Genomic DNA, 27302 nt, shown 5'->3' with positions numbered 1-27302 from the left:
ATTCTAGTAGCCTGAGCCTTACATCCTGTAAGCTCCAAGTGAACAGAAAGAATAACTTTCCTCATGACTCAGGTAAAAATCTTGGCATTAGCTTTGATCCAATCTGCTTGGCTTGTGTTTTATGCCTAGCCCCATACTAATTCTGCGGACAGTGTGTGCACAGCTCTCATTGGCTGGGACTTCAGCCAGAGATTCCTCTCCCAGGAGCTGAAGACAGATTCAGCTCCATCTGTAACATATATGTGCATGAAAGGGAAGTTTGGGTACCAGGGCACTTTAGCAGAAGAAGTAAAAAACCAGGGTACTTTTAGCAGAAGAAAGGGAAATCACCAGGTCTCTTGCTGAATTATTGAACCATTTGAAATGATAGTAAAATCCATGTGTTTCAGGTGTATTGGATAGGAACTATAGAGTAGATTGACTAGCTGTTTGAAGAATATAAAGTTTACAGAACTTAGCACCTGGAAACAATTTCACTAGTGCTTGATAGGAATTTAGAAAGAAAAAGCAAATGGGAAGGGGGTGGGGAGGGCTGGGATGATGGGGGTAAAGGGTACAGAAAACTGTATGTGAACAACAATTAAAATTTTTAAAAAAGAAAAGAAAAAAGCTGTTTACTTTAATATAGAGAAACCTCTGATAGTCAACCTGAAAGTCTCCTCTGTTTAAATATAAAATATAGGCTTCCTAGAACTTTCTATATCTTACTCACTAATATAAAAATGTGTTCTGTTTGGATCAGTTTGGATTGCTATAGCAAATTACCATAGACTGGGTGGCTTAAACAACAAAAGTTTATTTCTCACAGTTCTGGAGACTGGGAAGTCCAAGATCAAGTTGCCAGTAGATCTTAGTGCCTGCTGGTTTGTTGGCGGCTGGCCGTCTTCTTGCTGTGTCCTGACTTAGCAGAGAGGAAAGAGGAGGAACTGAGCTCTCTCCTGTACCTTCTTATGAGTTCACTGATCCCATCATGAGAGCCCCACCCTGATGGCCTAATTATGTCTGAAATACTTGTCTACAAACATCGTTATATCAGGCATTAGCCCTTCAATATATGAGTTTGCGGTACAGAAACTCAGTTCATCGTGATATCCAGTTCTTTTCCACATCCACAAAAGACCCACTCAAAGAAGCTTGTGTTCCTTTTTCCTTTACCTTGAAAAACATCTGTTTTACATTGTTACATAGTTTTTGCTTTATATATAGATTATTATTGCTGTTAATCAACTGTGGTTATCAAAATACTCCACTACTATATTTTACTACAAATTATAACTAACTTTTCATTTGAAATAGGCATATTATTAGTCATGAAAACTCCCTGACACACTGAAAAAACTACAGAAGTCCAAGGGCTTTGAAGAACTTTAACTAATTTAATCACCACATTGAAACTACTAGATGGTATTATTATTATCCCCATTTCAGTGTGTGAAACCTGAGGCAGAAGGGTGTTAAGTCACGTAACCAGACTCATGTAGAGAATGGTTGCAGAGCTGGATTGGAACCAGGGCAGGTCTGGTTGCCGTAATAAATGTAAATTATTTGAAATTTATGTAAAAGGTTATTACTCATGAGAGTCTATTTGTTTAAAATGAACAATATGCTTTATAAAAGTACAATGTATGCTATAGAATAATTTAGGAACCTAACAATAATATAGGAACATGATGAGCAGAAGAGAACAGTAAGTCAAGAAGAACTGGTATACAGTGAAGTGTAGTAAAATTAAGGTTAGATTAGTTTATGACATCTTTAAAGCCAAAGAAAAAAGTTTTTATTACTTTTTGTCAATAAGTAATAGGCAATAAGAATGTTTTTATGTAGAAATAATATAGAAAAACAACTATATTATTGTGGCCTCAAAAATCGGTCTGCCTGTTTGAGTCCTATTCTATCACTTAGCAGCTGTGTGACTTTGGGCAGGTCACTTAAACCTCTCTAAAATTTACTTTCCTCATGTGTAAATTGGAATAGTCAAGGTACCTACCTCATGGGATTGTTGTGAGAATTAAATTGAATCATGGGTAAAGTGCTTGGCTTATAGCTAGTACCCTATAAATATTACTTGGTTTTTGTTATTGTTACTAGGGGACTTTATTATGTAAAGGACAGCTTTTGGAGCATCTGTCTGGTAGCATCGTGCAAAATTATTTTATAGATGTAGAGATATGGTGTGGGTTACTCTCTATTCATCTTAACGGTGGTTAGGGCACGGAATAGAGTAGAAGTTCAAGAGGGTTCTCTATTATATTAATGAAGAATATAAAGGGTAATTGATAAACCTGTGTGTTTTTTTAATGCTTTTACTGTTAACTATCTGGTAACCTTTAGTGTAAACATTTAAAAAACTAATAACTTAAATTATTTTCTATGATTGCAATGTAATGTGGCTTACATTAGATCATGTTGAAAGATAAAGAACTAAATGGGCTTTGTCATAAAAAATACTTTTCTCGATTAAGCCACAGGATTATGTTTTAGAAACAGGTTATAGATATTTCATTCTTTATAACTTTTCTTCCTCTTACCTTGACCCTTTAACATATTTGTCTAGCAACAGGTCCTGATTACCTATTTCTTAATTAAAATGTGTTAATGTAGGATTTAGACAATCTCATTACTAATTTATTAAATTAAATGCCATATATTACACTTTGAATTAAAAATGCAGCCTCCAAAATATCAGCATTTTAAAAACATTTTTATTATTTTCATGAAAATGAATTTGTTAAATTTCTCTCAAAGGATATAAAATGTGTTTTGCAGAGCACATTTAAATTATATTATGGAGTGTTTTTTGAAATATTTGGGGATGTTTGGTGAAACTCAAATGAGATTAGGCTGACTTTCACTAAGAGACAATCATTACAATACTTTCTGACATTTACTTTCTAAAGAGTTTTACCAAAAAGTGTGACTCTGGTACTGTACTATTTATTTTGGAGTAAAAATTTAATATTTTATTACATTTGAATGTGACAAACTGTCTGTTATGAGATATTATTTAACATCAGTACCTGATATTTTCTTTTTTGTTTGTTCGGTGTTTTTTTATGGTCAAATTTAAGACTTTTCCCCCCAACAATTGTTTTTAATTTCATTGTCATTCAAGTACAGTTGTCTCCATTTTCCCCCCACCACTACCCACTCCCCCAGCCATTCCTACTCCCCATCCCCACCCTCGATCCTTCCCCTCTTTGGTTCTGTCCTTGTGTTCTTTGTACATGTTCCTGAAAACTCTTCCCCCTTCCCCCCACCATTATCTTCTCCTATCTACCCTCTGGTTACTGTCAGTTTGTTTTTAATTTCAATGTCTCTGGTTATATTTTGCTTGCTTGTTTGTTTTATTGATTAGGTTCCACTTATAGGTGAGTGAGATCATTTAGTATTTGTCCCTCACTGTCTGGCTTATTTCACTTAGCATAATACTCTCCAGTTCCATACATGCTGTCATGAAGGGTAGGAGCTCTTTCTTTCTTTCTGCTGCATAGTATCCCATTGTGTAAAGGTATCACAGTTTTTTTATTCATTCATTTACTGACGGGCACTTAGGTTGCTTCCAGCACTTGGCTATTGTAAGTTGTGCTGCTATGGACATTGGGGTACATAGGTTCTTTTGAATTGAAGTTTCAGGATTCTTAGGATATAATCCCAACAGTGGAATTGCCGGGTCAAGAGGCAGTTCCATTTTTAGTTTTCTGAGGAAATTCCATACTGTTCTCCACAGTACCTATACCAGTCTGCATTCCTACCAGCAGTGCACTAGGGTTCCCTTTTCTCTGCATCCTCTCCAACACTTGTTTGTTCTGACCGGTATGAAATGGTATCTCATTGTGTTTATAATTTGCATCTCTCTGATGGCTAGTGATGCTGAGCAGCTTTTCATATATCTCTGGACCCTTTGTATGTCCTCCTTGGAGAAGTGTCTGTTCAAGTCCTTTGCCCATTTTTTAATTGGGTTTTTTTTTTCTTCCTGGACTGGAATCATGTGAGTTCTTTATATATTTTGGAGATAAAACCCTTGCCTGAGGTATCATTGGCAAATAATGTTTTCCCTTAAGGCTGGTTCTCTTTCCATTTTAATGCTGTTTTTTTTTAGCTGCTCAGAAGCTTTTATTTTCTTTACTGATTCTGACATGATTAAAGTAGAAATTGTCCTAGAGAGAATTATGACTTATTTTAGTGATGGTTTCTGGTGATCTAGTGAACTTTTTTTCGTAAAAAGTCACAGTGCTTACAATTTGTTTGTTATTAGAGATAGCTTATATTATAAAATATTGTTAATGTTTTACATATTCAAATTAAAGCTTTAATAATTTAAAATATGCAACAAAAATTGAGAAGACACAATGTCAAATTATTTCATCTTTCTTCTGAACAATCACTAAGTGAATTATTGTTTTTTAGAAATTAATAGACTGTATTGCTTCTTTACAAATTATTTTAATAGTATGCCTTGTAAAGCCAATGTTTGTATTAGCTATACATTTCAATTTATCCTAACATTTTGAATATTAACACTAAATGGTTAAGTTTTTATATCAGGTAGTTTCTCAACAATATAGCAAAATTGCTAATAAAGCCTATTTTTTAAGAAATAAGTTTGTAAACAGCTGGTTTTTAACCTTTTTTGGATCACTGATACCTTTGAAAATTGAAAGAGATGCACTCTCTTAATATATGTGTACGTACACATATTAAAATATGTGTACATATACAGAGCTTATATGACTTCAGGACATCTAAGATTTAAAATGTCTGCTAGAGAGGTATTACCTTTCATTCCTTTCCCTGCTGTGGCCTTTTCTATGGCAGTGTTTCTCAAAGTACAGTCTCTAAATCCAGAGCATGAGCATCACCTGAGAACTTTGTAGAAGTATGAATTCTTAGGACCCGCCCTAGACTACTGAATCAGAAACTCTGTGTTATCCTGCAATCTGTGTTTTATCAAGTCTGTGAAATGGTTCAGTGTATGGTAGGTTTGACAAATACTGATCTGTACTGAGAATCCCTATCAAAAATGGCATCACCTTTCTGTCCCCTTCAACTACACTTTATCAACATCTGTGACCTCTGTCATTCAACTTCAGATCTTTGGGGGATAGAAGAGAATAGCTCTTTGAAAAGGGTTGAGGGCCACACCTTTTTTAAAGGCCCCCTTTTAAGAAATTATCTACCTTCCTGCAAACAAGTAACTAGGAAAATCATACCCAAACTGTTTTACCAAAAGGTAATTATTAGCATTAACTAATTTGTGTTTTTCCATTAGAATAAAGTAACAGCTTGTGTTTTGTATGACATTTGACCAGTTATAGGGCGCTTTTGTAGCCCTTGTCCAGTTTACCACTCTCACCATCTGTTCCTGTCCACGCCAGTAAGAACCTAGGTGCCTGCGCATAGCTGGAATCTCCAGTCTCTCGGAATTCTCCTTCAGTGTCCCTAACTTAATACTGTTATTGTGCCAAATAACTGGGTATACTTTCTCTTTTTAGGAGCAACTTTTAATTCTGGAGTTTATTCTTTTACTTCTCCACCTTTATTCAATAGCAAATAGAATTGGAAGTTTACAGTTGTAAGGCTTACATGCTATACATGAAGTTTTATTGATATAATATTTGAAGTTTTATTACTATTACTTGAATTTTTAATAATATTTATTAAAGGTAGAGTGTGATAAATTAAAGTGTGTATACTATAAACCCTAAAGCAACTAATAAAAATAAAATGAAAATACCACAGAGCTATGCATATTGAGCCTGTATAAGATATATGATGGAAGCATAAGTTTTATCAATGGAAAAGATAAATCAGGAAACAGAGAATTTAGAAGAGAAAGAATGTCACACAGTCCTTACAGTCATTAAGAGGATAATAAGGGAATAATATACTAATAACTTTATGGTTATAAATTTAACAACTTAGATGAAATGTACAAATTCCTTGAAAGACACAAAATACCAAAGCTTATTAAAAATAGATAAGACATACCCTATTTCTGTTAAAGAAGTTGGATTTGTTATTAAAAACGTACCAACAAAGAGAGCGTCTAACAAAATGGAAGTAGTAATACCAATAATACGTAACTCTTCCAGAGAGTAGAGGAGGCAGAAGTACTTCTCTGTTTTTTTCTGTGAGGGTAATGAAACTTAACAAAGACATCACAATAAATCTACAGACCAGTTTCTTTAATGAATGTGGATACCAAACTTACTGAGATATTAGAAAATTGAATTCAACAAAATATAGAAATGCATATCACATTGTGATCAATTGGGATTTATCCTAAGAATACAAATTTGGATTAGTAAAAATAACCAATGTTATTTACCATTTTAATGGACTAATAAAGAAAATTTATATTATTATTTCACTAAACGCAGAAAAGGTGTTAGACAAAACTCAGTGCCCAGTCATGATATAAACTTTTATCAGATCAGGATTAGAAGGGAAGCTTCTCAACCAGATAAAGGGCACACATGAAAAAGCTACCAGTATCGTAATAGTAACGCGCTAAATGCTTTCTCCCTAAAATCAGGAATAAGGCATTGAGGTCCACTCTCACCACTTCTGTTCAGCCCTGTACTGAAGTCTAGCTAGTGGAACAACTTGAGAAAGAGAAAAGGCATACAGATTGGAAAGGAGGACAGAAACCTGACCTTTACTGCAGAAGATACGATCATCCACAAAATCCTAAGGAATCTACACAAAAGCTCTAGAGGTAGTAAGAAACTTTAAGTTCAGTAAAGTTATGGGATACAAGGTAAATACATAAAATTATATATATCCTGGAAACAAACTATTAAAAATTGAAATTAAAAATATTATTTGCCGTAGTATCAGGAAGATGATGTCTTGAGATAAAATTGAAAAAAATATGTAAAACTTTTCTACAGACTGAAAACTACAAAGCCTGACTAGTGAAATTAAGGAAGACCTAAGTAAGTAGAAAGATGCACTGAATGATGTATTCATGAATCAGGAGGCCCAATGTGGTTTAGATGTTATTTTTTTCCAAATCGATGTAAACATTTAACACAATCCCAATCAAAACCTCTGCAGGATTTTTTTGTAGGGATTGGCAATTTTATTCTAATGTTTTCCTTTTTTTTATATAAAATTGCAAAGGGCCTAGTTTAGTCTGAATGATTTTTAAAAAGAATAATAAAATGGAAGGTTTTACTCTTCTTCATTATGAAGATATTATAATCAAAGCGGTGCGATACTGGCATAAAGATACATACATAGCTTAATGGAACACAATAAATAATCCCGAAACAGACCTACAGATATACGATTAATTGATTTCCACCAAATATACCAAGGCAATAGCACGGAGAAAGGAAAATCTCTTTGGCAAGTGCTATTGGAATGTAGCGTATAGCCAAGTCCCTCCCCCCTCAAAAATTAGCCTACCCCCGTATCTTAAAACACATATAAAAATTATTCCCAAGTTGATCACACAGTTATGAAAATGAAAAGTAAGCCATAGTCTTAGGAGAAAAGATTTGCAATACATATATCCAACAAAGGAACATGTATCTACAAATGTTTAATTAAGTCACAAGTCAATAATGAGAAGACAAATATCCCAATTTATAAAAGGGAAAAAAGATTTGAATAGACATTTAATTAAGATTGTATATGATGACAAAGAAGCACATGAAGCTCAAAGAAGCTCAATATAGTTAGTTATTAGGGAAATGAAAATTAAAATTACAATGAGAATATCAGTATATAGAAATCAGTTGTATACCTATACAAATAGGAATAAATGCTAGTTTATAAAGCACTTACAGTATCTAAAAGGAAATTAAGAAAAATAATTCTATGTATAATATCATGGAAAAGAATAAATCGATGTGAATAAATTTAACAAAAAAATCAAGATTTTTACATTGGAAACTGCAAAACAGCCTTGAAAGAAATTAAAGAAGCCCTGACTGGTATGGCTCAGGGTTGGGTGTTGTCCCACAAACTGAAAGATCTCTGGTTTGATTCCCAGTAAGGGCATATGCCTGGGTTGGGGGCCAGGTCCCAGGATGGGGGCATGTGAGAGGCAACTGATTGATGTTTCACATATCTATGTTTCTCTCCCTCTCTTTCTCCCTCCCTTCCCCTCTCTCTAAAAATAAATAAATAAAATCTTTATAAAGAAAGAACTTAAAGAAGACTCAAATAAATGAAAGCAATCTTTTGTTCGTGAGGAAATAGAAAAGTGACTCTATGGATACAGAGTGTTTTAGAGGGTGATGAAAATTTTCAGGAATTAGAGAGTGGTTATGGTTGCACATCCTTAAGAAACAACTAAAACCTACAAAAATGTACACTTTAAAAGGGTGAATGTTATGTCATGTGAACTATATCTCAATTGATTTTTAGAAATCACAATGAGACCATATTGTATGTCTACTAGAATGGTTTGAATTGAAATGACAAATTGTACTGCGTAACAGCAGGAACTCACACTGCTGGCAGCTTGGCTTTTCCTTAAAATGTCAAACATACATGTGGCATATGACCCCACTGATTCACGGGTGTTCACCCAAGAGAAGTAAAAGCACATGCAAATATTTATGAATGTTCATAGCAGCTTTAATTTTAATCATCAAAACTGGAAACAACCAAAGTTTCAGCAGATGAAATGGTGAACAAATTGTGATGTCTGTATAAAATGGAAAGTTAATTAGCAACAAAAAAATCAGCATTGATTTATGCAACAGTATGGATAAATCCAGTGTTGTGCTGGCAAATATTTAACTGGCTCTTTCCCAAAAAGAAGCCCTGGTCTGTAGCATGTACTGATTCCTGTGGTGTAAATTCCTACCATGGCCGATTGCAAATTACCAGTGCCAGATTACTGAATGGAGTTGGGAAGAGATGCCTATTAGCACACTGAAAATGGTATTCTCACCTTACAGATACAATATGCATGATCAGAAATACATAGATGATGATAATGTCATGATATAATTAGGAATTAATGAGTTTGGGGTCCTTAACTTTGTTTTAAATACAGTTTAAATTAAATTTTTTTCAATGTTTATTAATTGTGGCAAAATACACATGAAATTTGCCAGCGTAAACATTATTAAGTATAGTGTTCAATAGTGTTAAGTACATTCACACTATCATACAATCTCTAGAACTTTTTTCATCTTGCAAAACTGAAACTTTAACTCGTGAAAACAGCAGTTCCTCATTCCTCCCAGCATACATCCCTCAGCAACCACCATTCTCTCTCTGTGAATTTGACTTGACTACTCCGGGTGCCTTATGTAGGTAAAATCATTTATCTTTTCATGACTGGGTTGTATCACTAGCATAATGTCCTCAAAGTTCATCCATGTTATAACACGTGTCGGAATTTCTTTCCTTTTAAATTCTGAGTGATATTCCTCTTATGGGCATATACCATATGTTGTTTACCCATGCATTATTGATGAACACTTGGTTTGCTTTCATCTTTCTCCCTGTTTATAACTTAGTGTAACCTCTTACCAAGTATTTTATAACTTTTTAACTGAAACTAAAAGTTACATTTCTGAGAAAACAAGTAAGTTTCTTTAAGAAGGGAAGACACAAAATTTAAAAAATTATAATTAGATTCATATCTAAGAAGAGAATAAATTGATTAAATATATATCTTGGATTTAAAAGTCTTTATTTTGTTCTGGTATTGTTTTATAAATCTTTCCTCTGTACTAATAAGAAGATTGAAAGCTTTGGAGCTAAGCAAAGGCCTTAGTAAGATTAAATTGGAATCTATTCTAACTTTTATCGCATATCATCGATCTTCTGAGTTGTGCTTCCTTTTATGTATAAACAGCAAGGCCTCTTACTGTGAAATCATTTTGTTGAATCTGTCTTTATTCTTTGGAAATATAATTTTCTTTTTATGTATATGTTTCTGAAATAGAGTTGGTTAATTTAATTAGTCGTATAAAGTTTTAAATTATGGCTAGTGTAGAAGTTAGTGATAATTTGTAAACTATATCTATTATTAATTTTTTCACGTAAAATTGACATTAGAATTAACTCACTGTGTTTCCTTTCTCTTTTTAATAAAATATTAACTGAACCCTTTTTCCCCCACACGCTTTAAGCCCAGGGCATCCTCTAGTGTTTGCAGTAAGCAGCCGAGACAGTGCTGTCTCCCTGGTCCGAGCACGGCAGTACGCATGCGTCACAGACCTTAAATCCGGTATGGGTTTACCTTCAGCAGGCTGCTGGTAGTGGATTACCGGGATCGGACTCATATTTGAGGAATAGTGCATTATATTTTTTAGTGGGATAGTGGTGTCTGTCAGTAGAATAATTAGTATATATAGTTACACTAAAAATTACCATGGTATAAATAAATACATTATTAAATGGAAAGGGGAAGAGTTCCTAAAGCAGCCCTCTTTTTAAAGTTTACATGATAAACATAAGATTGTATAATGGAATTTAAACCTTCAAGATTGTACTGAAATATTTTCTTTTGCAAGTAACTTAACCTTTCCTACCTCCGTTTCTAAATGTTTGTAATGGAAATAGTAGTTGTGTCCATGCCAGAGAGTTGTTGGGAAGTGTCGTTGTGTTGATATAAGTGCTTGGAACATGCCTGCACACGTACGTGCTGCAGACGTGCTTGCTCTTGCTGTCCTTCTCACAGGTCCCCTATGGTTCACATCTACACTGAAGTAGCTTCCAGACTTCCCTGATTGACGTTTCATCCCCACAGTGCCTGCTCTGCCTGTTTCACTAGAGTAATCTTTCTAAAACCCCAATCTAACTGTGTCACCTCACTGGGCAAAGCTTGATTTTGTGTTAGCTTGCTTTCTAGGTTAAACTCCTTAGGCTAATCATTCAAACACATCCTGGTCTGGTCCTTAACTCTCAGCCCAGTTCTCCTGTGTTTACTTTATTGATGCACCTACCTTTCCCTGCTGTCTTTTTGTACTTGACTCTAGGCTCTTTATCTTCTGAAACTCACCTCAAGCATGATCTCCAACAGAAAGCCTTTCTTGACTCTTGCCCTTATACCTGGTTTGGATTTCGTGTAGCTCATATTTGTGTTTTACAAGAACAGTTCTTGCCATGACCAGGGAACTTACTGTATTGTCTGTAGCTGTGTCTTTTATTCTCTGTTTCTCCCTCCAGCACAAGCTTTTATGGACAGAAATTGTTTTATAACTTTGTATCCCCAGCACCTAACGAACGATTTCCAAATAGCAGCTATTGAACAGATGCCTGCTTAATAATCAATTAATCGATACTTCAAAGAAGGAATGGACAAATGAACAGCTGCTCATACCCTGTTCTGTTCCTGTGATATCTCTCACAGAAAGAATGGGATAGCAAAAATGTGTCACATTTAGTGTTAGACCTGGTTCAAGTCCTTTGACATTTAAAAAAAATGTTTGTTTAGTTAAATAAAGCTATTCTATATCCTTAATTTCCCCATCATTATAATTTTAATTCTCAAAATACATCATCTTATGTTTAATTTCAAATTGTGTAGTATATGTAGAGCACTGTAAAAATTCGAAATATGTTGAAGGCAGTATTGATGCTGACAGATGGACTCTAGAGCCAGGGTGCGTGGGATCGCGTCCTGGACTTGCCATTTCGCTGCTCTGTGATTTGGGGGCAGGCTGTTCTCTTTGTGTCTCCGTCGTCTCCTCTGTAAAGCGGAAGCTATAATACTACCTGCTTCTGAGGATTATTGTGAGCACCATATGAGATGGTGCATATCAAGCACTTAGCACAGTAACTCACACGTAGTAAGCACCCAGTTTTTTCTGTTTTTGTCAAAATTCAATAAACTTTCAAAGCTTAACAGTAACCCCCCCATTAAGACTTTCTTCATTAAATCATTTTTTTCCATTGAAACTCCAGATATGATATATTGGGTTGGCCAAAAAACTCCTCATGGTTTATTTTTTCATAAAAGACACATTTTTCATTTTCATCAATAGCTTTATTGACTTGGATATTTTGAATATGTCAGCCATTTTCCGTGTGGTATATATAACATTTATTATTCTCAGTTAGTTGCCTCGATTTGATTGCTATCAACTTCAACTGGCTGCCCAGCTGTGGAGGATCATCCAGCAAGACAACTCCAGCAGGAAACTTCTCGAACCACTTTTGACACATTCAGTTACAGCACCTTCTCCATACACTACATGATGTTTGTTTGTTTGTTGTGGTTTTTTTGCATTTCAACTATGTTTTTACCTTTCTTGAAACAATAAAACATATGCTGAAATCATTGCATATTTTCTTCCATCTTCAATATTAAAATGGCTACACAAAAATTCATCAATTTTGACATTTTTTAAAATGCTTGCTGCCCTGGCTGGTGGAGCTCAGTGGATTGAGCGCAGGCCTGGGAACCAAAGGGCCTCAGTTCGATTCCCAGTCAGGGCACACGCGTGGGTTGCAGGCCAGTTCCCAGCAGGGGACACATGAGAGGCAACCACATATTGATGTTTCTCTCCCTCTCCTTCCCTTCCCCACTAAAGATAAATAAATAAAATCTTTAAGAAAAAGAAGTTAAAGACAACTAAGTGCTACTGGAACCATTTTACAGAAAAAAAAATAGATGAACTTTTAGGCCACCCCAATATAACCTATTATTAAAGCACCACAAGGGATTTTAGCTGTATGTCTCCTTTAGTGGTCTTTTCTACCCTTGTTCCATTGCTATTTAGAGTAAAGACTGTATTCTTTTATTCCCCATAGTCTTCTATGATATCACTATAATGTCTTATTACTCTTATTGTATCACATATTACATTGTAATTCCCTGCATAGAATTTAACACTATGTAATATTCTTCTTATAATGAATAATATACTTTGCCTTTATCCCCCAGTAAAATACAAGCTCTGTGATATTAAGGATCTTATAGTGCCATTACATTTTAGGCACTCAGTACATAACTGCTGAATGGATGAACAATAAGGACTTAACCATTCTTGAACTAATGTATTAACACCTGCCACTAATATCAGTAACTCTCGTAGTTACCTGTTGCTGCATAATAAATTGCCCTAAAAGTTAGTGGCACAAAACAACAAAAATGTATTATTATGTGGCACCTTCTGTGGGTTGAGCAGTTGGGCGAGGCTTAGGTAGGTGTTCTGTCTCATAGTTTCCCTCAAGTCTACAATCAGGAGTCAGTCAGGGCTGCAATGGTCGCAGTTTCTAGGAGCACAGAGGAGTTGGCTGCTGGCAGGCCTCAGGCCTCACTGATTGTTGACTGATCACATCAGTTCCTTACTGCGTGGGCCTCTTCCTGAGGCAGCTCCTGACTTGGTAACTTTTTCTCTTAGAGCAAGGAAGGGAGAAAGTAGGAGAGAGTGAGCTAGGTTACAAAGATAGGACTTTGTCATCTAATGTGAAAAATGGTATCTTAGCCTTTAAAATTTTATTTTTATTACAATATGGCTGCCATACAATATTATATTAATTTCAGGTGTACAACATAGTGATTTAACATATATGTACCTTACAATGTGATCACCACTATATGTCTAGTAACCATATGTCACCATACATTTATTATATTTTTTACTGTATTTCCTGTCCCATACATTATATCTTCATGACTTACTTATTTTATAACTGGAAGTTTGTACCTCTTATTTTTCTACAACTTTTTAATCTGTCCACCTTCCTCCCCTCTGGAAACCATCAGTGTTATTCTTTGAATCTATAAGTCTGTTTCTGGTTTTTTGCTTGTTTGTATGTTTTCCTTTTTAGATTCCCCACGTAAGTTCACACCACATATATCGTATTTGTTGTTCCATGTCTGAATTTTTCATTTAGTATAATGCAGCTATTTGCGTTGTGGCACATGACAAGATTTTATTCTTTTTTATGACTGAACGATATTTAGTTTCATTACTTATCCATCTGTCGGTGTACACTGAGGTTGCTTCCATATCTTGGCTATTGCACATATGTCATATGGTATATGTAAACTTAATATGGGCCCTTTTTCAATTGCAGTGCCCTCTCCTATGGCAGAGCAAGTGGGAAGGGCCAGAGGATCCTTTACAGTACCTCAGGGGCCTTGTGTCTCGTGCCCTTGCAATACAGGTAAGACTGAATTATTTAATATTGCATTGTTTGTATGATTATTATATTATACACATGCATATTGAGATAGCCTTTTTGCTAGCAACTAGTGAGAATATCATGATTTTGTACATAAAGCACCATTTATTTATCTCTCATTTTGTCATGTTATTTTCTATAAAAATTTTTATTAGGTTTTTTGCTTAGTGTATCGTTTTATAATGTTTGAGAATTTAGAGAAAAGTCCACAATATAGGTGGATTATACATTAACTGAAACTGATTCATATCTCTGACTAATTTGTGTTAGGGCTAATTGTACTGTCCCCCACCAACCCTCCCCATAGAAAGCTGCTTTAAAAAAATTTTTTTTTCAAATTGATCAAGTGTTTTTGAGAGTGATAAAATTAGGTAAATGTAGGAAATTGAATAGACTAAGGAATAACATAGAGGAGAAAAGAGTGATTTTATTTTACTTATTTTATTTATTTTATTGTTTTTTTAAAAATTTTATTTAGTTACTTTTCAAGTACATTTTTTTTTTATCTATTTCTCCCATCCCACCCCCTCCCCGCCCGGTCTCCCCCCTCCCTCCCATTCCCCCCCCCAGTCGACCCTCTTATAGATGCCCCCTATTTTACCATCTTCGTTTCCCTCCCCCCAGGTCCCGCCCTCCCCCCAGCCTGCACGCATTGTTGCCTGTGTCAGTGGGCTGTGCGTATATGCACATGTGTAATGGTGTGGATAGTTGGTGGAGTGGATGCAGTGCATCCCTTTTCCTGTGATGTTGCTCCATCGTCTGTCTTCTCTGCTGTTGCCCCTGCTCACAAACAACCTTCTTTACCACATCAACTTCTACTATCATATGTTGACTTGATCAGTGACCTTCTGGATGCAGCAGTCTTCATCCATGCTTAGTAGTGCACACTCGTGTCAACATCTGCAACCTTGTCGTCACTCATAACTGCCACACCTTTTAACCCCTAAAATGGACATATCCCTCTTTTACCACAGCTGTATTTCCCTCTTAATTTCTCACTCACTTAGACTTTCCAGACTCTTCTTCCTCAGTGTTCTCCCAGTCTGTTTCCTTCTTTCCTGCTCCTTCCCGATCCAACATGGAATCCATGGCTCACAACTTGAACCATTTTCTGTCCAGCGTCTCCAGTATCCTAACTGATTTTTCCTCCATGTTTTATCTTCCTGCAAAGCCATTCAACTTGGATCAGTCTCTGTCCGTACACAAGCTCTGCCAGTGAATCCTCAGATGTAGAGCATTCAGTATTGGAGCTGCCCTGAACACTGTTCCTGTGTTCTGCAGTGACTATTTGAAACCATTGTTACTTTTGTGAAGACCTCCGTTCTGTCACTGCTTCCCCTTTTTCTTAGCAGACCAACTTTTCTTTACAGAGAGAATGCAAACTATGAAACATGACCACTTGAAAATTTCTACCCTTCTTTCCCAGCTACCATTCGTGTGAACCCACCCTCCTAAGTTTTGTTCTAATACAAAAGAGCAAAATAAACTTCTGCTATTGAAGGCTCATTCTTAGACCTTGATTCCCTCTACTCTCATGCCTTTAGACTCTTCCTCCAAGAGATGGGTTGTTGTTCTTCTGTATTTACATCTTTTCCTCTCTTCATACTCTATCCTGCCAGCCTACAAGTGGCACTCCTTTAAAGGGACCAGCACTCATCTGAATGTTTGTTAGACCTACCAAGCTTTCGGTTGTTGATTATTAGAGGAAAAATTACTAGCTATAAAAGTGAGGTTAAAATTAGGTAGAGAAGAACCAGTTACTCTGATTTAATTTATCTACTGCTGCGTATATGCACATATGCCTGGACATATACACAGGCATATACTATCAGTAAAAGCCAAAAGAATGGAATGGAGAAGGGGAAGAAGATTGGAGAAGGCAGAGAGGAAGGACAAATAGTCCATCGATGTTCTTAGAAGAATACAGAAATGCTCTGAAGGTCTTGGTACATTATAATTGCATGGCTATGATAATTTACCACTTCATATACTTGTCAGTGTTGTTTGCTTTCAATTAGTTTTATAAAGGGCAGAAAGTTTATTTGTTGCAATGGTATCCTATATTACACTATATGTATGAATAAACAGTAGTATGCTGTGTGCATGTTGATGTATTGTTGATACTGAAATTAATATTTTTAAAATTTTACATAAATTGTCATGTTTTTCTGGCATGATTTATACTGAGTGTATCAAATACTGGTCATCAAAACAAAACTTTTCTACTATGTAATTTTCTTAAAAGTTTTATAGCCATTCAGCCTTTGTTGAAATGCTGACATACCTCCTAACTCTCAAATAACTTTCAGGCTTAACAATAGCTTATCTTGTATCCCTTCCATCCAGGGATTATATAATGTTCATTATTTCTGTCACCACTTACAGACTTTTTTGTTTTGTTTTCCTGCCTTAATATTTTTTTCAGTTACAGATGCACAAAGATATCCACCCCCCCAAGGCTTTAATATTTGGGAATCAGTTTCCATCTATTGCAAGGTCTGTTAGGAGCTTTGTTTTCACATACGCTTTCTCTATGTCACAGACTCATACCCAGAGCAGCTTGTGAAGTTTAGAAGAATAATGTAGCTACACAAGTGTGGAAGAAAGAAATGAGGGGAGGGAAGGATAGACACAGAGAATTGGAAATCCTATTTGCAAAGGAAAACGGCAGCTTTTGCTTTCTTATGAGAGTATAATGATCAGACTGAACCCCAAGGAGCACAGAGCTGCTTGATCCCTGCTCCAGCCATAGTTTAACCCCTCCAAAAAACATAAATAAAATAAAATAGTTTTTTAAAAGTCCTGGCTGGATGGCACATTTCATTGGAGCACATTTCATTGGAACACCGAAAGATTGCAGGTTTGATTCCTAGTCAGGGCCCATGCTTGTCTTGTGGGTTTGATCCCTGGTCAGGGTACATAGGGAGGTAACTAGTCGATGTTTTTCTCTCACATTGATACTTCTCTGTCTCTGTCTCTGTCTCTCTCTCCCCCCCCCCCTCTCTCTTCCCCTCTGCCCCCCCACCTTTCTTCTCTCTCCAAAATCAATAAACGTATCCTCAAGTGAAGTTTAAATTAGTTGATATCCCAGAGCCTTTTGTTTTGGAGCGTAATGCAGAGAAACAGAACAAGCTGCTCTGAGTGTCATGCATAGTGCCTGTTCAGTACCAGGGTTTTGTACAAATAAGGTGAGACTAACCGGGATCGAGGGTGGTGTTATCTATCTATTTATTTATTGAGTCAAAAACATTGTAAACAGCGACTCTATGCTAGGCCCTCAATAAAGTACTGGAGATGCAGTGGTTAGTAAATATGTGTAGTTTCTGTCTTGGTGCTAAACACTATGCTGTAGCTGCTGAAGGTGGGATGATAAGTGAAATAGACTTACCCTGTATCCCAAGAAGCTATTCTTACAATTTATCAGAAGAGGCAGACACCTGAACGACAACAATAGGAGTGAAATGAGAGTGCAGTGTTTTGAAAGCAAATAGCCTGAGTACCTAACCTACATGGGAACAGGGAAGTGATGTTCAAGTGGAGAACTTAGTGGGAATAGACCAGGTGAAGAGGAGAGGGAAGAATGTGCCAGACAAGAGGAGGGCCAGAGTTAAGAATAAGCCTTGTGTCTTCAAGTAACTAAAAGCAGCAGAGAGTGTGAGAAAGACAGGTATTGAGAGATGAAGCTGGAGGGGCAGGAAAGGCAGTTATGTCACTATATTAAGGAATTATATTTGATCAAAAGGCCGAAAAGGGCACCATTGTGGGCTATGAATGAGGGAAATCAGATTAAGTTTTAGAGGGATCCTTTTCCAATATGGATCAAAGGTGGTATGAGGTTTAGGACTCTCTTCTGAATGCAGTATTTTAAAGAAGCCAGGGAACCCTTAGGTACTCAGGCAATCTCGACCAAAGGGAGTCTTGCAGGCAACCTGCTGTTCATTCTCTGGTCTCCACTCTAAGATTACTAGAGCAAGGAGTTTTTTTTAATTCCACTGTATTTCCTGTACCTAGTATATGGTCCACTGAACAAATAAATGAACGAATGAATGAACAAATAAATAGGCTTAGATAGGTTATTCTCTTTGGGAACCTAGAATTACTTTCCTAGCTTCAAATTCTTTTGCCTTTTCTTTAGAAATAACATCTTATGAGACTTTCTTTGGTTCCTGATTTCCACATTCTTGTTTTCCTGTTGGGCTACAGAATAAGTCCCCATAGCCCATCTCCCCCATATACTCTGATTCTTCTGTGTTGATCACTTTAAATTCCAGCATGTTCTTTATCCAGTCTATAAATCTTATGCTGCCAGCATTTGCCACTGTGTTCTCTGTCTTCATATGCTCAGCTTCTCACAGTTGGAGCCCTTGACTCTGCGCCCGCAACTGTTATTCCAACCTAATTCAAGAACTGACTCTGAGTTAGGATTCACAGACCTTCATCTCCAATACCCACTTAGATCTGAATATGCTAAATAGACCCACTATTCTAGACATGTGAAATGGACTCTTGAAATTTCCCCATTATACTTCTGCTTACCAGGCTTGGAGTGCCATGTGCCAATGACAAGCTTTCACATGCTCATTTTTGTAGAACTGAGCAGAATTCTGCTTAGGGCCTATATCTTTCATTTTAAAATTTATAATGACTTCTGCCCTAGCTGGTGTAGCTCAGTAGATTGAGCGCCGGACTGGGAACCAAAGGTTCACTGGTTCAAATCCCAGTCAGGGCACATTCCTGGGTTGTGGGCCAGGTCCCCAGTAGGGGGCGTGCAAGAGGCAACCACACATTGATGCTTCTCTCCCTCTCTTTCTCTTTCCCTTTCCCTCTCTCTAAAAATAAATTAAAAAATTTTTAAAAAGCCATAAAGTTCTAAGAAAACATGAGATTTAAAAAAATAAATTAAATTTATAATGACTTCTTAAACTCCCCTCATTTTTTTCTTGGTATAATGCAAGTCAGTCAGTGACTGGTACATTTACATACTACCAAATCCTGTCACCTTTCCTTCTTATAAAGGAATCTTACTGTTTGTATCAACCATTAGGGACCTTGAAGTCTGGGAGATTGAAACAGTAAATAGAGTTACTTATTTATTTATTTTCTCTCTATTCCTCCACTAAAATGGAAGCTTCATGAGGGCAGAAATTTTTGCTTATTCACTCTTCTATCCAAAAAATGTAGAACAGTGGCTTGCACAAGTAGGCTTTTCAATAAATTTCCGTTGAATAAATGAATAATTTAGTCAATCTTAGGGTTATTCTCAAGCAAACTGACATAAACCCTTTTCATGTTTCCCAGTCATCACGATCTAGCCTCCCAAGCTGCATTCTATAATACCCGTGATTTATCTGAGATGTTAGCTTCTGTCTAAGTCTGCCCAGTGAAGATTCTTTTTTAAAAAATATTATTTATCTATTTTTAGAGAGAGGGGAAGGGAAAGGAGAAAGAGTAGGAGAGAAACATCAATGTATGGTTGCCTCTCATGTGTCTCCTACTGGGGATCTGGCCTACAGCTCAGGCATGTGCTCTGCCTGGGAATCGAACCAGTGACCCTTTGCTTCACAGGCCTTTGCTCAATCCACTGAGCTACACCAGCCAGGGCAAGATTCTTGTTTTTACCCTCCTCTATAGTCTAACATTTGAAGACTGTTTTTATTTTGTCTTGATATTTCAAACTTTAAAAGTACTCTTTATTAAAATTGCAATGTTTATTTTTTAATCATTTTCTGAGGTGTTTTACTCTATTTTTGAAGGTTCTTCAGTACTTTACATTCCTAAAAAAGTGAACTCTATATCCTAACTCATCCTAGTTAACTCTCACAGTATTTTACACATAGTAGGTACTCAGTAATATTGTTTATAAGAATACTTACATAAACAAAATTATAAAAGTAGTCTGTATCTGGTCTAAGACCTCCAGCATCCCTATTTTTATATACTATACTCAGGATAGTTGCCTTATACACATTTTTTATTTATATGCATTCATTAATGTTTTCATTCATTCAGTGGCTATTTATTGAGCTTTTATGATGTGCTATCCACCTAAGTGCTGGAAATTCACAGCAGAGAAGAAAACAAATTCTTGCCAACAGAAACTCTGCAGTTAGTGAAGGTGATAGAAATATAAACAAATAAATATATTAATATTGGAATTGCATAGAAAAATATATCTTGGCCCAAAACCTGAATTTTAAGATTAATATACAGCCAAACTTTAAATTGGATTACCATCATCATAAAATAAACTTATGGTATATATCTGAAATTCTATCTAAAATGCAGGTATTGCTGTAGCAGTAGTATTATAAAATTTTAGGAGTCAAATTTTGTACAGAGACAGTAATTTCTCAACATTGTCAGCTGATAAATTCTGCCTGTGGTCAACTATCTGGCACATTTAGAATACTAAACAGTAGTCTGTGGTCTGTGATGATATGCACTATGATAGAAGCAATCCCATAAACCATGCTGTTGGTACTGCTTGCAGAAGATAAATCTGGGTTCTAGAAATGTGACAGTGTAGCAACATAATTGGCTTTCAACACAGCAAAATTCTCCCTGAATTTTTATCTGCATCTCAGCTTTCATCACATGCATACTAATTTCATCATCTCCCTGGAGTAGCATAATAAGGATTTTTACAGCAGAGAACATGCAAAGCATACTTAAACTCTTATGACAAATTTGGTTTCTTAAAGAATGGGCAGATTCTAGCAACAAACTACTTTCCCCGCAAGTAAGGAGAGATTCTGTTTAGTAATCCCTGCCATGTTGTTGCCCTTATTTTTAAAATAGTGCTTCAGGTGCTTTCAGCAGGCTTTCCTTGGTTCATGCAGGCACTTTTACCAGTTAAAAGCTTCTATCACATATTATTTGAACATAGTTTATTAGTATATAACAACACAATTGCAAAATTTCTTTTATGTCCTACAGTTTTATCTTTGGCTAAAGAACCACAATAATAGTGATTGACAGTTTTTCTGTTACAGTCAGTGAGTCTGTCCTAGCAAATACTGTTAATATTTCTGAAAATATAGTGTAAAGCTATAAACAAAACACTCTGTGCTTTTAATTTCCAAATCAGTCATAGCTTTTGCAAAATTTGTTCCATTGTCAATGATAATTGAATACTGATTTTCCATTCTATGGTATATCTTCTATCAGATTCACTTTGCACACTGGAAAACTTCACAAACAAGGAAAATGGTGATAGGTTTTATTATTAAGTTACACGTTGTTACTTTAAAAAGATATTGTGATATATGTGCTTATCTAATTGTCTATTGCACATAATTTTGAAGTAGGCCATTTAATGATAACACCAATAATATTTTTGTATGTAGTAAAATAGTTTAGTAAACTATATTTCAGTAATATGTTTGCTAGGAAGAATCTTAAACATAAGATCCACAGGTTAAAGAAATCTCAAAATTCCTTATATTTCATAGCCTGAAAATGATTTGTAATCTATATCAATGATTTTGTCAAGCTTTCTTTTAAACCTTCATGGATGCAAAAACCTCAATTTAAACATTGCTCCTAAGTAAGTATTCTTTTTTTATGTGTTTTGGTTTGAAATTTTGTGAGAAAATAAATATTTGATCTACTTAATTCTTTTTTTAAATTTTTATATATGGATTAAAGATGGTTTTTACTGGATATATTTGTAGATGATATTAGGGGGAATTTTCTCCTTGAGAAATTTTGAGGTGTCAGAGATATTCATTTTGAAGTATTTCATTGTTGTTTCATCCTCACAAGGTAGCAAGTGTGCCCAGCTAGGGCTAACCTTGAAGTATTCATAATTATATAGAATTAAATAACCTACCACTGAATTCTGCTCTTAAAAGTAATTTTATTTAGTGTTGTCAAAGTATACCAAGCAATTTTACAAAGATCTGGATTTCAGCATAGCCAGATAAGTATATTATCGTTCGTATTAGTTAGATTTCTATTACTGTTCCTTAACTAAAATGCTTCTAACAGTATTCCTAACATATATCTACATTCTCTTAATATTTGTATGATTATCTATATTTTTCTACTTATTGAACTCTAAAGTTTTTAATTTTTTATATAAAATTAATAGTTTTTACAATCATTTTTAAAATTTTACTCTTGCAATAATGAATACATATCAAAATTTAGACTAAAATAATTTAACCTGTAAGCACATAATGGGTTATTTTAATTATAAGTGGCATATAAAATGGCCACCTAAATATGATAGTAAGTAATCTAATATTTAAAATAAATCTAAATGGAATGCCTTATTGACATTAAGAACTTTGTTACACTTATTAAATAGGGCAGTAATATTTGTGCTCATACAAATACACATATTGCTAATTTCTAGGCTGTCAGAACAATTTTAGGCACTTATTTTTTATTGGGCCAACAAGGAAGTGAAGGCAAATAATAGATCTTGGTCAAATACTGAAGTTAAACTGAATTTTATTTCTAGTAAACATCAAGATACTGTAAAGAAAAACATAGATTAAAGTAGCCAGAAAGTGAGTGAGTTGGAGAAGTTAACACCTTAGAATGAGTGGTCAGGTTAAGTCTGCTCTTAATGAGTGACATCTAAACAGAGACTTTAGGAAGAAAGTAAAGTAAGGAAGTAAGGAAGTAAGAAAGCGAACCATGAACATCTTGCTGGGGGTGGGAGGAATCTAGGCAGAGAGACAAGCACATGCAAAATCTTTGAGAAAGGAATGTACTTTCTTGCTTAAGGAATAAGAAGAAAGCCAGGGTGGCTGGAACATGTACATAGAGAGCAGAGCTACTGGAAATGAGGCTATCTGGATCACCAGGGTCCCTGATGTAGGTTCATGAAGGCTTTGGTGAGAGGCTTTAAATTTAGTCTGAGTGATGAGAAGTCAGCGGATGGTTGAGATTAGGGGATTAAAAGGCTATTCTGTTGCTGCGTGAAGAACAGACTGTAGGAAAGAAACATGGGAGCAAGCTAATGCGATTGAGGTTACGATGGTCTTATGGATTAGAGTGGTGAATGCAGCAGTGAAGAAATGGTAAGTTTTGTTGTTAGACCTGTGGATTTGGCCATGGGGCATGGGAGAGAGATGGGAAGAATGATTTCAAGGTTTTGGCCCAAGCAATTGGTTGAGTTTTTCACTGTGTTGAAGGATACAGTGACAGACCAGGTTTCTTAGGGAAGAGGGAGATGGTTTTACAAATTAAGAGTTCTGATTTGAACATGTTAAGCTTAGATACCTTTTAGACATTAAGGTGAAAGTGTCAGAGAAGTAGGTAAATGATAGAGGTTGGAGTGAGAGATTTAAAGTTGGGAGTCATCAGCGTATAAAGATGGCCTTTAAAAACATAGGACTGACCAAATAGTGGGCCCTGTACTGAGAAATCCAGATAAGGATGAGCAGTCAATAGTGAAGACCAAGCAGTACTAGTCAGGAAAACAGATGAAAGACTTGGAGATGGTGGTGATCAAGAAGCCAAGAGAAGAAAGTGTTTTGAAGGGTCGCAGTCATCAGCTGTGTCAAATACCATGAGACCATGGACAGTTTTTAAAGGAATTTTGTTATGATGCGTCTGTCACAGGTAAATATAAGATGGTAGCTGGTGGGGTGAAGGACCCAGGAAGAACTTTTTCTTTAGTTTTGCGTATGCCTGATTTTTAATATGAGAGATATTTCACCATTCTGTATCCAGTAAAGATAAAAAACTAACAATGCAAGAAAAAATGAATTAATTTTAGGAGTGAAATGCTTGGAAAGACTTAAAAATAGGAAGGATTGGCCTTGAATGGGAACTTGGACTAATCATAACTTATCATTAGGAAGGGACCTGCAAATAGGGTAGCTTCTCTAGATTTCTGGTTTGCCACACTAAAAATTAAGTACTATGCAAAAGGCATTACTAATAATCTTATTTTTTCTCACAAGATTTTCCATGTTCAGGTTCTTCATGAAGCCTGTTTGGGTTTAACCCATGCAACTGAACTCATTCGTGTCTTTGGAAAAGTCAGAGAGAAAAGTCATTAAAACAGCAAAGATGATCAAATTTTGTTCTCCAAATTTTCTCTATAAGGTCATGAAAGAAAATCACAGGATTCTATTGAAAAAGAACACTTCCTTGTTATTGAGCCTAGAAACTCAGATTTATAGTTTTTAGTTTTTTCAAATTAAGAAATATTCTGTTTAGCTAGACTTTCTAGTATTCTAATAGGTGTGTATATTGAGGGTAGAAGAATAGTAAAGGTTTCCTGTTCTAAAGGTAAGATAAATGTGTATTTGGTTTGTTCCTAATCAATCAAGTCCATGTCTATTAAGTTAATGTGCTAAACAAGCTAGCAAAAATTATTTAATCAAGACAGTTGTAGAGGCTAAAGATTTCCTCACGCCTTTTGTACACGCCTTGTGAGGTTTGGGGTTTGTTGTTGCTGCTGCTGCTGCATCAGTCATCTGTACAATGGGTGGGATCTAATGAACAGAACCCTACTTTAAAAAGTAGACCAGTCAACTGTAGAGTTAGAAGATGTAAGCCTTCTAGGTATCTATCATGCTCTTACCAAATTCATACTAGATGTTAATTGGTCCCAGAATCTGTATTCATTACTAAACCACGTGGTCATAATTTGATCTTCTTAAAAAAGTTTATCCTCGCCTGGCGGTGATGGAGGAGGGAGAGTGGCAGAGGGGATGGGGTGTGTTTCTCTCCTTCGTTTAAAAAAGTTTATCTTCGCTATTTTTTATTTAAAGCAATGAGAATTATGTAACAAGCTTTCAATTTCATAAGTACCTAGGTTTATTACTACTTTTTTGTTTATTTTGGATATCTCACTAATTTGAGTGACATTTTTTGGTTCTTTCCTTATTTTGTTAAAGATGTGGGTTGTTTTTTGTTTGTTTGGGAGGGTTTTTAAAAATATCTTTGACAGATATTTTTCCAGATATTTTTGACAATCCAGATATTAATAGCCATTAAAGTGGGAGCCAAATTACTGGAAATTTTTCTTTTTTTTAAATATAATTTGCAATTTGCCTAATAAATAATTGATTATAAACCTTAGTATTTTAAATACCAGAAGCATTTATAAAGAATGCCTAACAAATTGCAAATAGTTTAAAAATCCTTCAAAAGTGTCCTTTTTCAACCCCATGGAGGCAGGTATTGTACTCAGTATGCCAGGGGTTACAAAAGAAAGGAAATAGCCCTTGCCCGTGTGACTCGGTTGGAGTGTCATCCCACACACCAAAAACTTGCTGGTTTGCTGGTCACACACCAAAAACTTGCTGGTTTGCTGGTTTGGTTCCTGGTCAGGGCACATACCTAGATTTTACCTGAGTCCCAGGTTGAGGCGCAGGCGGGAGACAACCAATCAATGTTTCTCACATCAGCATTTCTGTCCTTCTCTCCCTCTCTTTCTCTCTAAAATTAATAAATGTATTTTAAAAAACAGGAAGAAAGTATTAACATCATGTGGAAAAATTAAGATACTAAGTTTAAAAAATAGTAAGCAAAGGGAAGACTTGATTACTGCATTATCTGTAGTTTTCTCCACTGAAATGAATGTGGGTGTTCAGGTGGTGTGTACTTTTTTCTACAATACCATTTAGCAATGTCAAGTTCTGTTTATAAATCAGTGGGTGGAGGAATTTCCTAGTCTAGTTAATATTGTTTCTAAACAGGTACCTTACAAGAAAATACCACCTATGTTACTGTGGCTCCGGATCTACTCACTAATCCCGGCATTCACATTCTACAGAGTGGCTAACATCTTCATAAGGAGTTTAAAAATGAGTAAAGGTTAAGTTACCACAAAACAAGGTCTTATTTCCAAATATGATTTCCGTGCATTAGGAGGAGAAATGTAAGTGGTTAAGAAATCTTACCAGCCTGCTGGGATCTAGATCCACACTGAAGAGTGGAGGGCACAGAGGGATTTCCGGTGGTTGAGGCAGCTTTCAGCATGTCTCCAGGTTTGGTGCGGATGAGAGTGGCCAGGAACATCCTAATGCATTTGTAAGAATATAGAGTGTATTCCTGTAATACTGAGGACTCAAAAGCCAGTACACCTCTTTCCTTTCCAAGTTGATTGAGATAAATTGCCTAAAAATATGAAAATGGGAAAATGGAATTTTAGATTTTTTAGATGAATTTGCTTTGAAACACTGAAAGAAAAGCAACATCAGTAAAGCCCTTACTTTATGAAAACTTTAACCAATTCCATGGTGGGGTGGGGAGAGCTTTTGAATTAACTGGACCAACCTGACCTTAGATTCTTTCTTTCCTCATTCCTAGTAGTAGTGTGCAGAGTTTTATGTATAAAGGTAAAACATATAGAAAATTTGTTGTGTTGAAATGGTAGAATTACGGAAGACATCTTTGATGTGGTGGTATTTGAACAGAGTCTTAAAGAAAGTAAGGAGATTGCACCCGCTAAAGAATGTTTCAAGCTGAGGGAATAGCAAATACCCTGAGGCAGGGAGGTTTGTTTGTTTGTTTTTTCCAGAAAGGCGGTCAGAGAAGGCAAACGTTAGAATGTTATGATTTGGGAGAGGGAGGTTGGAATGGGGGGAGGGGCAGGCAGCGAGGACCCTGTACGCTGTTATGAGGACACCTGTTCTGCTGTTAGGGAAGTACATGTTATAATTATTATGTAGTTATGTTACTGGTGTCCTAATAATTACTATTAAAGCCATAATTTTACTCACTGAATTTGGTTTTGCTCAGCCTAAACTCTAAAATTGTCCTGAGCAAGATATGGCAATTTATAAGCTCATTTTTCACTGAATAATATTAAAATAAGTCATCGATTTTCAGAAATTGACAATTTTCAAAGCAACCAACTGAAAGGTAAACGTTGTCAGATTGGATAAAATAAAATTTAATGGTGATGGCATTAGGTGTCAAGGCATTGCACTTTAAATGTAGAATGATGAATAAAGATATACTACAATAGCACTAATCAAAGCAAATCTTGTATAACTGTACTAATACCAAGCAAACAGTTTTCAAAGCAATGACTATATATAATGAGGGATAGTGATGGTTATTTTATCATGATAAAGTGATCAAGTCATCAAGAGAACATAATACCAAACTTTCACATATCTAATAATAGTTTCAAATGCAAAAACATAAAAATTGATACTTCTGTGAGGAGAAATAGATAAATTGACGAAGTTGGAGATTTCAACATACCTTTTCCA

General features: G+C 35.7%; 1 protein-coding gene across 2 annotated transcripts in view; it reads left to right on the top strand.

Moving 5' to 3' along the window:
* The window catches only part of DYNC2H1 (dynein cytoplasmic 2 heavy chain 1), a 317131-nt gene that overhangs the window by 263244 nt on the left and 26585 nt on the right, over nt 1-27302 (top strand). For both annotated transcript variants that reach the window (XM_053670464.1, XM_053670463.1), the window contains exon 85: nt 14005-14094. In XM_053670464.1, the coding sequence (XP_053526439.1) occupies nt 14005-14094 (90 nt within the window). The remainder of the gene's footprint in view (nt 1-14004; nt 14095-27302) is intronic.

Source organism: Artibeus jamaicensis, unplaced genomic scaffold, assembly GCF_021234435.1.
Source record: "Artibeus jamaicensis isolate MK-2021 breed Jamaican fruit bat unplaced genomic scaffold, CSHL_Jam_final contig_585, whole genome shotgun sequence".
Classification (NCBI taxonomy): Eukaryota; Metazoa; Chordata; class Mammalia; order Chiroptera; family Phyllostomidae; genus Artibeus; species Artibeus jamaicensis.
Note: the sequence above shows the minus strand (reverse complement) of the source record. Positions and strands in the feature narration are given on the sequence as shown.